The sequence below is a fragment of the Mustela putorius genome, unplaced genomic scaffold, assembly GCF_011764305.1.
Source record: "Mustela putorius furo isolate JIRA1106 unplaced genomic scaffold, ASM1176430v1.1 tig00003923_pilon_pilon_pilon, whole genome shotgun sequence".
NCBI lineage: Eukaryota > Metazoa > Chordata > Mammalia > Carnivora > Mustelidae > Mustela > Mustela putorius.
The window spans coordinates 12,892,566-12,905,731 of record NW_025422068.1 but is presented as its reverse complement, the minus strand read 5'-3'; the positions used below and the strand labels follow the sequence as shown (position 1 = coordinate 12,905,731).

The window sequence follows — 13,166 nt, the reverse complement described above, 5'->3', positions numbered from 1 at the left end:
TAACTGATTAGGAATTTAGGATGTATTGAACACCTGAATTATAATTGAAATATTACATACACATAATTGGGGAATACTACTGAGATAAAGAGCTTAGAAGGACACAGAGGTGGTAGAAACAGCATGTATTTTCAGTTTGTTCAGGGACTGTAGGACAAGAAAGTAAAAGAATGTTCTGTATTTTGAAAAGGAAAGTAAAAAAGAAAAGAAAAGAAATGAATGTGAAAATAGAGGACTATATATATAAGTTTAAAAAGATATGGATATAGATATCTTCTCTTCCTCTCAAATAAATAATTATTTTATGTCTATCTATATCTATATCTATCTCTCTATCTCTCTACAGAGAGATAGATCTATCTAACTATCTCTATAGATCTATCTATCTCTGTAGATCTATCTATCTATATAGATCTATAGAGATAGATAGATGATAGATAGATAGATAGATAGATATATCTGTATTTACTTGCAAATGGGAGACAGCATAAGCAGAGGAGGGGGCAGAGGGAGAGGAAGAAGAAAACTCCCCACTGAGCAGGGAGCCCATCATGCAGCTTGATCCCAGAACCCTGAGATCATGATGTGACCCAAAGGCAGGTACTTTATCAAACTGAGCCACCCAGACATTCTGGGCACACACCATTTTGAGATGAATGAGGAAAGTGTATATTTATGTGGAGCTATTTCCACTACAATTCACTTTAATTAGAATAAATATTAGTTAAGGGACATCTGATTGCTGATTTCTCAATGTGTTCTGCTTATTTGACATTTGATTAAGCTTGTCTCATTTCCATCAATTCATGATTCTCTCTGCTCTTGAGTAGAATCGTTATGCTAAGTCTCAAGAGAAACATAAAGAGATATAAAGAAAATCTCATCAACTTCTTGAAAATGTATGTCTTTCATGAACATAATTTTTTTTTTTTATGAATGGGTAATCTACACTACATACAGGAGTTGACTAGTTATTCTGATCATATGACTTGAGAAAACTCATATTTTTGCCATGTAACTTACTATGTCTCTGAACAATGTATGCTGTATTAAAAATCGTATAAAGCTAAAACTATGCTTGGGGCGCCTGGGTGGCTCAGTCATTAAGCGTCTGCCTTCGGCTCAGGTCATGATCCCAGGGTTCTGGGATCGAGCCCCGCATTGGGCTCCCTGCTCAGCAGGATGCTTGCTTCTCCCTTTCCCAATCCCTCTGCTTGTGTTTCCTCTCTCGCTGTGTCTATTTCTATCAAATAAATAAATAAAATCTTAAAAAAAAAAAAAAGCTAAAACTATGCTTTAATATACATAGTCTAAAAGTGAAAAAAAAAAAAAAAAGAAAAAAGGCCAAAGAAAGAACTTTCTCTTGCTTAGGCAATTTGGTAGAAGGAATGACTTAGAAGGGAAGAGCTTAATATTTCAATAGCACAATACCAGCCATATGTCATTTCTTGTGTTCCATGCAGTCAGCATATTTATCATGGCATGTGAGAATCAGACCTTCAATTCAGGCTTCATCCTGCTGGGAATCTTCAGTAACAGCCCCACTCACATCTTCCTCTTCTCTCTGGTCTTGGGCATCTTCACAGTGGCCTTCACTGGGAACGTTGTTATGGTTCTTCTCATCTACCTAGACAACCAGCTTCACACATCCATGTATTTCCTCCTCAGCCAACTATCCCTCATGGACCTCATGCTCATTTGCACCACTGTACCCAAGATGGCCTTCAACTACTTGTCAGGCAAGAAGTCCATTTCTTTGGCTGGTTGTGGAGTTCAGATATTCTTATATGTGTCTCTGCTTGGAGCAGAATGTTTCCTGTTAGCTGCCATGGCCTATGACCGTTATGTTGCCATTTGTCACCCATTACGATATTCAGTTCTCATGAGCCAGAAAATCTGTGGTCTCATGGCAGGTTCTTCATGGATTCTTGGCTCCCTTGATGGTACAGTTGAAGTTGCAGTTGCATTATCATTCTCATATTGTAGAGCCTGGGATATACCCCACTTTTTCTGTGATGTCCCTGCCCTTCTCACTCTCTCATGCACCAACACATTGTTATTTGAAAAGATGATATTTATCTGTTGTGTTATTATGCTTCTTTTCCCTGTAGCAGTAATTATTGCTTCCTATGTTCGTGTTATTGTGGCTGTCATTCACATGGCCTCTGAGGAGGGTCGCCGAAAAGCTTTTGCCACCTGCTCCTCTCACCTCATTGTGGTGGGAATGTACTATGGAGCAGCCATGTTCATATACATGCGGCCCACTTCAGATCGTTCCCACACCCAGGACAAGATGGTGTCTGTCTTCTATACCATCCTTACTCCCATGCTGAATCCCCTCATCTACAGCCTTCGCAACAAAGAAGTAGCCAGAGCATTCATGAAGCTGTCGAGGAAGGGTAAGTCTGGAAAGCAAATTACCCGATAATATTTGATTTGATTTATGCTCAAATTTATGTATTCAATCAGTAAAGTTAACTAATATTTACTGACCTTTGTGGATCTGTAAGCCACAACCTAAGATTTAGAAATGGGAAAACTTCACATTTTTTCCTTCAAATATTTTACATTTTTATGGTAGGTTGAAAAAATGACTATAAGGAAATATTTATTGCAAGACAAGACCTAAATTTTATTTATTTTTTATTATCAGTTAACAAATAGAGGTTATTGCCTGTGATAACATCCAATTGTCTGAATGTATTAATTAAACTTCTTGTGTTTTTTCACATGTCATAAACTTAATCTTAGAAAAAATTCTGGAAAACCCATTATCTTAATTTTGAGTGATCATTCTTTTAAAATTTTATTTTATTTTTTTCATGTTACAAGATTCATTGTGCACCACACCTAGTGCTCCATGCAATATGTGCTCTCCTTAATACCCACCACCGGGCTCACCCAATGTCCACCCACCCCCTCCAAAACCCTCAGTTTGTTTCTCAGAGTACATGGTCTCTCATGGTTTGTCTCCCCCTCTGATTACCCACAACCCACTTTTCCTCTCCTTCTCCCAATGTCTCTCATGTTATTCCTTGTGCTCCACAAGTAAGTGAAACCATATGATAATTGATTCTCTCTGCTTGACTTATTTCACTCAGCATTATCTCCTCCAGTCCCATCCACGTTGATACAAAAGTTGAGTATTCACCCTTTCTGATGATTGCATGATTGTCCATTGTATATATGGACCATATCTTCTTTATCCATTCTTCTGTTGAAGGACATCTTGACTCTTTCCACAGTTTGGTGACTGTAGCTATTGCTGCTATGAACACTGGGGTGCAGATGGCCCTTCTTTTCACTGCATCTGAATCTTTTGGGTAAATACCCAGTACTGCAGTTGCAGGTTCATAGATAACAATATTTTTAATTTTTTGAGACATCTCCACACTGTTTTCCAAAATGGCTGCACCAACTTGCATTCCCAGCATGAGGTAAGAGGGTTGCACTTTCTCCACATCCCCTCCAACACTTGATGTTTATTGTCTTGTTAATTTTGGCTATTCTAACTGTACAAGGTGGTATTTCAATGGGGTTTTTATTTAAATCTCCATGATGGCTAATGATAATGAATATCTTTTCATGTGTCTGTTAGCCTGAAGACACCCCAAATTGTTAAGAAATTTTTGAAAAAGAAAAAGAAAAAGCTGGGGGCATCTCATTGCCTGATTTCAAGCTTTACTACAAAGCTGTGATCCCCAAGATACCATGGTATTGGCACAAAAAGACTCATAGACCAGTGGAACAGAGTAGAGAGCCCAAATATGGACCCACAACTCTATGGTCAAAGCAGGAAAAAATATACAGTGGAAAAAAAGGCAGTCTCTTCAACAAATGGTGCTGGGGAAAATGGACAGCCATATATAGAAGAATGAAACTTGACCATTTTCTTACACCATGAACAGAGATAAATATGAAATGGATAAAAGACTTTAAGGTGAGACAAGAATCCATCAGAATCCTAGAGGAGAACACAGGTTGTAACCTCTTCATATCAGCCACAGAAATTTCTTTCAGGACATGTTTCCAAAGGCAAACAAAACAAAAGCAAAAATGAACTTTTGGGACTTCATCAAGATCAAAAGTTTCTGCACAACAAAGGAAACAGTCAAAAAAAAAAAAAAAGAGGCAACCCACAGAATGAAGGAAGATATTCGCAAATGACAGTACAGACAAAAGGGGTAGACAAGATGGCAGGGAAGTAAGAGGAGGCACCGTTTCAACTTGTACCCTAACATGAGCTGATTACCTACCAAAGAACTCCGATAACCCATGAAATCAGCCTGAGATCAGAATTATACACGTCTGAATTAGTTATCTGGACCCAGTGGGCAGGTAAAGTGGAGTGGGAATGTCAGACTGATATCGAAAGACAAACAAAAGGTGGAGGGAGCCACCAGAGAAAACTGATTGGAAAGTAATACCCCAATGCCTTGCATCTGGGGACCAGCATTAACTTGGAGTCTGGTTGAAAGCACTCAAAAAGAGCAAAGGATCACGGGGGTAAATTGTGGGAATTGGGGTGGTTAGGGACAGGGGCTTAAGTCCCCTGGCCCAGGGCAGCCTCCCCTGGCAGTGAGCCAGAGAGAGTGCAGCGGAGGAACCAGGTCTTAGTCCCTGAGCCACCAGTATGCCCGAGAACACGTAGGGTCTGGTTCCTATGAGGGGCTGAAAGCCTCTCCAGATGGCAGAATGCCACACTGTGCCATCGGAGCATGAGATATGCATGCCCCACACCCTCCCCTGAGAGAGGTGAGCAAAGGCCAAGCCCACTGCTCTTAGACACACCCCATGCTATCAGAGCCTAAGACACAAACGCCCCACACCCTCCCCTGGGAGAGGTGCGCCCAGGAGCCAGCAAGGTGCTCTCTGACCCTGGCACTCTCAGCCAGGGCCAGCAGAAAAATCTCCGTGTGTGATCGCTGCTTGGAACCTCTCTGGCGGTCTGAAGCTGCCCAGATAGCTGCCGCTGTCGTGGTTTTGGGTACAAGCAGGAGATCCTGTGTGCCCAGGGACCGTGACTCGGAATCTGCTCTGCCAGCAGCTCTGTGGCACCCACAGGGGAGCAGACTGAGGCTTCTCTCTGAGAGGGAGGTTGGGGTGCAGTTTGCTTTCCTCTAAGTCTACAAAAACCATCAAAAGCTGTCAAGGCGAGAAGAGGGAAAAATGAACAAAAAAACATAAAAACCTCCAGAGAACAATAGCCTGAAGAACCAGTTTCCTCAGAGCACACCCCCTTGAGGGGTGCAGGAGGACTTAACTCAGGGAACATCATTGATTCAAAACCCATGTGGCAGGCCCCTCCCCCAGAAAACCAACCAGGAAAGAAAAAAAAAAAAAAACAAGAAAACAACCACCACTACTTCATAGATACAACTTTTATTTTTAACTCTTTCCCACTATTCTGTCTCATTTTTATTTTATATAGATAATTTTTAACCTACTTACCATCACAGTGAGATGTCCAGTACATCAAATTCCATAATAATATCCTAATCTGAACTTTTTGATATATACACTGGTGTTTTTCTTTTGCATTCCTATTTTTTAAATTTTTTTAAAAATTTAATTTAGTATAGTCTAGCTTATTCTTTTATAATTTTTATTTTCTAATATTCATATAGAGTTATAATTCAATGTAACCCCATGTCCCCAATCAATGCTACCCCTATAGGTAAATCAATTTTTAATCCCCCTTTATCTTAGGAAAGTTTAGTCCTTTAACAAAGATATCAAGATACATCCAGGAAGAATCAAAATGAACTTCCTCACCCACACTGAGAATTTATAACCACTTTCCCAACTTATTCTTCCACCAGTGTTTTTGTGTATTTGTGTTTGTCCTGATAGTATATAAATCTTATACTTGGGGTTCTTTTTGATGAGGTTCTTCTTTTTTTTTCTTTTTTATGTATATATATATATATGTATATATATATAATTTTATATTTAATATAATATATATATTATTTTTTTCTCTTGTCATATACTTTTATCAGTCTTTTTGTTTGTCTGTTTTTGTTTGTATTCTTCATAAATCTTACCTTGGGGCCCATTTGAGCTGAGCCTTCTCTTTTATATTCCCTTTTTTTTTTTCCTCTCTCTCTCTCTCTCTCTCTCTCTCTCATTTCTTTTTATTATCTTTTTTCTATCATTTGGGTGGGGAATCCTGATTGCTCAGAAGCATTCCAGGGTGCACATTGACTGCACCATCGTTGATACATCCAGCTACATCTGTTCAGTCATCTGTCACCAAAATGAATATGAGGAGGAATGCCCAGCAGAAGAAAAATACAGAGGATGGGCCTTCTGCAACATAGCTAATGGCTATTAACATAGACAATATGTCAGAAAGAGAATTCAGGCTAACAATTATCCAGGCAATAGCTAGGTTGGAGAAAGCCATGGATGACCAAGCAGAATTGATTATGGCAGAACTGAAAGCCACCAGGAATGATGTTCAAAATGCTCTCAATGAGTTCCAATCTAATCTAAATTCTCTCAAAGCTAGGGTAACTGAGACAGAAGATAGAATTAGTTATCTGGACAACAAACAGATAGAGAGAAATGACCAGGAGGAAGCCCAGAACAAACAGCTTAGAAGTCACTAAAATAGAATCAGGAAAATAAATGATGCCATGAAACGTTCCAACATCAGAATAATTGGAATCCTGGGGAATCCAATAATTCTCCTGGGGAGGAGAAAGAAAGAAGTCTACAGGATATAGTGGAACAAGTTGTCCATGAAAATTTTCCTAATCTCATGAAAGGAACCAGTGTTCATGTACTAGAGTAAGAACAGCCTCCCCCCAAGATTATAGATTCTCAAAAGTCCTTGAGACACCTAAGAGTAAGAATGAGAAATTATAATTGTAGAGAAACTCTCTTTAAGGCAGCTAGGACAATGAAGCTCCTTATGTACAGAGGACAACCCATCAGAATAACATCAAACCTGTCCACAGAGACCTGGCAAGCCAGAAAGGGCTGGCAAGATATATTCAGGGCACTAAATGAGAAGAACATGCAGCCAGGATTACCTTTTCCAGCAAGACTGACATTCAAAATGAATGGAGAGATAAAAAGATTCTAAAACTGGCAAGGCTTAAAAGACTATGCAACCACCAGCCTACACTGCATTAAATATTAAGGGAGGTTCTATAAATGAGGAAAAATCCTAAAAATATTATTGAACAGATATATAGAGACAATCTACAGAAGGAAAGACTTCAAAGTTAACATGATGTCAATAAAAACATATCTATCAATAATCACTCTCAATGTGACTAGCCTAAATGCACCCATAAAATGACACAGGGTGTCAGATTGGATAAAACAACAGGACCCATCCATCTGTTGTCTACAAGAGACCCATTTTGAACCTAAGGATACACCCAGACTGAAAGCAAAGGGTTAGAGAATCATGCTTCATGACAATGGGCCTCAAAAGAAGGCTGGGGTAGTGATTCTCATATCAGATAAATTAGATTTTAAACTAAAGACTGTAGTCAGAGATACAGAAGGACACTACATCATTCTTAAAGGGACTATCCACTAAGATGATCTAACAATTGAAAATATTTGCACCCCCAATATGAGAGCAGCCAATTACATAAGAAAACTATTAATCAAGATAAAGAGTCATATTGCTATGAATATGTTAATAGTAGAAGGTCTTAACACACTTCTCTCGGTAATAGACAGGTCATTGAAGCAGAAAATCAATAGAGAAACAAGAGCATTGAATGACACATTGGACCAGATGGACCTTATAAATATATACAGAATATTCCACCCTAAAACAACAGAATATTTATTCTTCTCAAGTGCACATGGAATCTTTTCAAGAATAGGCCATATATGGGTGACAAATCAGGACTCAACCAATACCAAAAGAATGAGACTATTCCCTGCGTATTCTCAGATCACAATGTTTTGAAGCTGGAGCTCAAACACAATGAAAAACTCGGAAGGAACTCAAACGCCTGGAAGCTAAAGACCATCTTGCTTAAGAATGCTTGGATCAACCAGGAGATCAAAGAAGAATTTTAACAATTCATGGAAACCCATGAGAATTAAGACACTTCAGTCCAAAACCTATGGGATACAGCAAAGGCGGTCCTATGGGGGAAATACATTGCCATCCAAACATCCCTCAAAAAAATTGAAAAATCCAGAACACACCCGCTCTCTCTACACCTTAAAGACTGAAGAACCAAGAACAAATCAAACCAACTCCATACATAAGAATGGAAATCATCAAGATTAGAGCTGAGATCAATGAGGTAGAAACCAGAGATACAGTAGAACGTATCAATGAAACTAGAAGTTGGTTTTTTGAAAGAATCAATAAGATGGATAAATCATAGGCCACACTAAGCCAATATCAGTCTGACTTTTCCACTCCACTTTACCTGCCCACTGGTGTCTTCTGCCTCTGTAGAGATCCAGACGTGTATAATTCTGATCTCAGGTTGATTTCATGGGTGATCGTAGTTCTTTAGTAAGTAATCAGCTCACTTTAGGGTACAGGTTGAAACAGTACCTCCTCCTACTTCCCTGCCATCTTGTCTGCATAAAAATTTTTTTCTAAAAAAAAAAAAAAGAAAGAAAGAAAGGGCACATACCAACGTATTCAGTATAGCTGTAAAACCTGTGTATATTAAAATTCAGAATACTCTGGAGCTATTATATTGAGGCACAATCACTTTTAACATGAGTGCGAAAGTAAAACACAAAAGTGTTGTGAACTATAGCTACAATACTCATTGATGTATAAACCTATAAAAATCATAGTCACATTAATAACACAAAATGTACATAAATAAAATGTAGAATATATTGTTGCATTCAATTAAGTTATTATCAGGTTTTATGACAACATAATATAATATTATATCATAATATGATAGTGATTAATAAGAAAATGCCTATTTAGGTCACAAAAGATTAACATAAAGTAATCAAAGTTTTCTCTCACACACACACATACACACACACTCAAAAAGAAAGACAGCAAGAGGAAAAGAGAGGCAAAGAAACTCCAAAGCACAGGGGAAGGAAAAAAAAATGACATTAACTTTTCATTAATTACTTTATATATAAATTGATTAAATTATTTAAAAAATAGACATGAACTGGCTAAAAATTAAAAATACTCAACCATATTTTAGCTATAAGGGGATTATTTTTGCCTTAAGAGTATATATAGGTTAAAGGGAAAATATGAAAAAAAGAAATGTCACGCAAATGGTAACCAGGAAAAAAAAAAAAAAGCAATACTTATACCACACAAAATTGACTTTAAATCAAGAACTCTAAAAGAGACAAAGAAAGTCATTAGAGAATGGTCAAGGGATCAGTTTATCAAATTGACAGAAGAATTGTAAATATATATACACCACACATTAGAATACTAAAATATATAAAGAAAATATAAACATTACTGAAGGAAAAAAAAAGCAATTCAATAATAGGAGGCAACACCCCACTTTGGATATATAATAGGTCATCAAGACAAAAAATAAAGAAGAAATAGAAAGAAACAGCTAACATTTTATCCAGGTAAGCGATTTAGACTGGAAATACTGGATTAGTAGTATTTCTATTTTTAATTTTATGAGGAACCTCCACACGGCTTTCCAAAGTGACTGCACCAATTTATATTCCATCCAAAAGGGTTTGAGTGTTCCCTTTTCTACTCATCCTGATCCACACTTGTTATTTCTTGTGTTTTCAATATTAGTTATTCTGAATTTTTGATATAATATCTCTATTGAATTCAATACAGATATTATATCAAAATATTGTATCTGAACTTCAGATGTGTGACAACATTATTAACAATAACCAAGATAGAAGCAACGTAAGTATTCAATGGTAGATGCAGAGATACATTTGATATAAAATCTTATCACTCATGACAACATGAGTGAACCTAGAAAGCACCATGCTAAGTGAAATAAGACAGAGAAATTATCTGTTATATATGGAATTGAGAGAGAGAATAAAAATGAAAATAAAACATACAAAAATTTGTGACAAGTAACAAAAAACAATTCTAAAAAAGTTTATAGTGATGCATACCTGATTTAAAAAAAAAAGATTTTAAGTAAACTAAATAATTCAAGAACTTGAGAAACAAGAATTAATAAAGCTGAAAGTTAACAGAAATAAATATTATAGTAGATAGAAATGGAAGGGACTACAAAACCAAAATAGATAACCAACATAATAAATAATTGTTTTTTGGGGCACCTTGGTGGCTCAGTGGATTAAGTCTCTGCCTTTGGCTCAGGTCATGATCTCAAGTTCCTGGGATCATATCCTGCATAGGGCTCTCTGCACAGCAAGAAACCTGCTTTCCTCTTTCTCTCTCTACCTGCTGCTCTGCATACTTGTGATCTCTGTCAAATAAATAAATAAAATTTTAAAAAGAATTATTTTTTGAAAAAATAAACAGAATTGGAAAATCTTTAGCTACACTGAGAAAAAGAGAAAGGACAAAAATTAATAAAATTATTAATGAAAGAGATATTGCAATTGATACAGCAGAATGACAAATAGTCATGAGAAGCATCTATGAACAATTACATTCCAAGAAATTGGCTAACCTAGAAGAAAAAGATATATTTCTGTAAATATATACTCTACCAAGATTGAATTATGAGGAAATGGAAAATCTAAGCAAACCATTAACAAGTAAGGGATTATATCATTAACCAAAACCTCACAACAATGGAGTTCCAGGAGCAAATAATATCACTGGTGAAATCTACCAAACATTTAATGAAGAATAATTAGTATCCTCTCAACTCCTCTAAAAAAATGGAGAACAGGGAATTATTTTATGAGAAAAATGTTGGTGGGATATCAAAGCCAGAGGACTCTAAAAGAAAATTAAAATTGCAGATCTACATTCCTGAGGACCACAAATGTAAATTTCCTCTAAAATTATTAGCAAGCTGAATTCCACAGCACATCACACATCATGCAATGACAAATTGTGTAACATGAAAGCAATGTTATGAACATTACACATATATTGTCTTCATAGGTGACTTATTTTTAAAATGATGTAGTACAGAGTTCTGCTCACTCTCTCAAGTATATTTTAAGGTGAGATAGTCCTGTAGGCACTATTTAAGCAAAAGTTCCTAAGTTTAATAGATTTTTTCCCTTTTGTCAGTTATAATATATTAATTTTTATATATTGTATATTCATTGTCTAAGGAAAGGAACAATGAAAAATGATATTTTGAGGGGGTGTAGTGGAATTTGCAGCCCTTAATCATGGGGTCATGGGTTCAAATCCCACATTAAGTGCAGAGCTCCTTAAAAAAATAAAATATTTAAAATATTAAAAAATAAAAGGAACTGTGACATGTACTCATCATAAGTTAGAAATTATAAGTGGTATAAGGATTGTATTGAAATAATGTAGAAATTTAGGAAGATAAAATTAAATTCCTAATGATTGACTTAAAATACACTAATAAACTAGATATAAATGTCTTTAAGATTAAAATATAAGATTTAAAAGAGAATAAATACAGTCTTTAAAATATTAAGAGGCAATGTATATGCTGGGACTTAATACTAAAAAATATACAATAAGAAAATATGGATAAGTAAAACTTTAGAATACTATAAGTAAGAAATTACATACTGCCTATTTTTAAGAACATAGAAATGATGAATATATGGGTTTAGAGGGCATTAAAAAAAAACAGTGACCATAAGAAGTTATTAGGTGAACAAAGGTATTTTCACAGAAATATATCACATGAGACACTCGCAACTGTAGATGAGAGCATAAATGATAAAGGATAACTATCCTTAGCCTCTTGTTTTCTTACCAGAGCACAGGAAATTAGACCATTGAATAAATATGTAATACAGAATTTCAGATAGAATGAGATCTCTTCCTTATGTTTTAGATTCATTCTTTTGAGTAAAAGCTGTATTGAGATAAGTTCATACAAAATAAAATTCACCAAGTTATAGTTTAGAGGCCATACTGATATATACTATATCAGTATGATATATACCATACTGATATATATATATCAGTATAGTAAACTAAAGTTTATATATATGTGTGTATATGTATATATGTATATGTGTATATGTATGTATATATATATATGTGTGTGTATACACATATATATAAATTATATATATATATATATATATATATATATATATACATATATATAAATTTTATTTTCTTGAAATTTTGGGATGTAGTGCCTTCTAACATACAGACCCAAATTCACCCAGCTACAAGCGGAACACCCTGCTTTGTTCAAACTACAAGATTATACTCCCTCTTCTCTTCCCCCCTCTTTTTCTCCTTTTCTTTATTAGTTTTTATTTTTTTTAATTTATTCTCTTGTTTCAGTTTGCTTTATTAATTGGCGGTGGCTTCTGACCACCCCTGATTTTGCTGGGGTGCATCTTGCTTGGGTCATAGTTGATATTTTGAACATTGTTAATTTGCTCAACCTTCCCTTACAGAATGATTAGGAAGAAAAGCTCTTAACAAAGACAAGAACCAGACACAATGTACTCTGCCACAGAACTAATGGATATGGATATAAGCTAGATGTCAGAGATATAATTAAAGATAGCAGTCATAAAGTCAATAGCTAAGCTTGAAAAAAAAAATAGTGACAATATAGACTCTCTAAGGGCAGAAATGATATCTTACCAGGTGGCACATGGCCCTCGGACTCTGTATCTTCTCTTGAATCTAAATAAATATTGCTTCTTTGGGGGGAAAGTGCTATGAATGAGATGTAGTCTAAACTGGATACTCTAACAGACAGGGTAAATGAGGCAGAAGAGAGAATAAGTGAGCTAGAAGATAAGATGATGCAAAGGAAGTAAGTGGAGGAAAACAGAGATAGGCAGCTAGTAACCCATAAAACAAGGCTTGGAGAGATTAAAGATGCCATGAAATGTTCCAATGTCAGAATTATTGGGATCCTGAAGGGGGTAGAGAGAGGATGCCAGAAGGTGTATCTGAACAAATCATAGCTGAGAATTTCCCTAACCTGGGGAGGAAAACAAGCATTTGTTTCCGAGACAGATAGGACCCCTATCCAAATCAATAAAAATATCAATACCCAAATATATAATAGTAAGCTTTCAAATCTTATCAC

The 13,166-nt window shown here is 35.9% G+C and overlaps 1 protein-coding gene across 1 annotated transcript; it reads left to right on the top strand.

The window, feature by feature from the left end:
- The first annotated feature begins 1,477 nt into the window (after positions 1–1,477).
- On the top strand, positions 1,478–2,428 carry LOC101685220 (olfactory receptor 2M3-like). The gene has a single exon (XM_004781850.1). The coding sequence runs from the start codon at positions 1,478–1,480 to the stop codon at positions 2,426–2,428; it is 951 nt and encodes a 316-aa protein (XP_004781907.1).
- The last annotated feature ends 10,738 nt before the right edge of the window (positions 2,429–13,166 follow it).

Coding starts and splice junctions, on each gene's coding strand:
- LOC101685220 (XM_004781850.1), top strand. CDS start 1,478: ATGGCATGTGAGAATCAGACCTTCAATTCAGGCTTCATCCTGCTGGGA.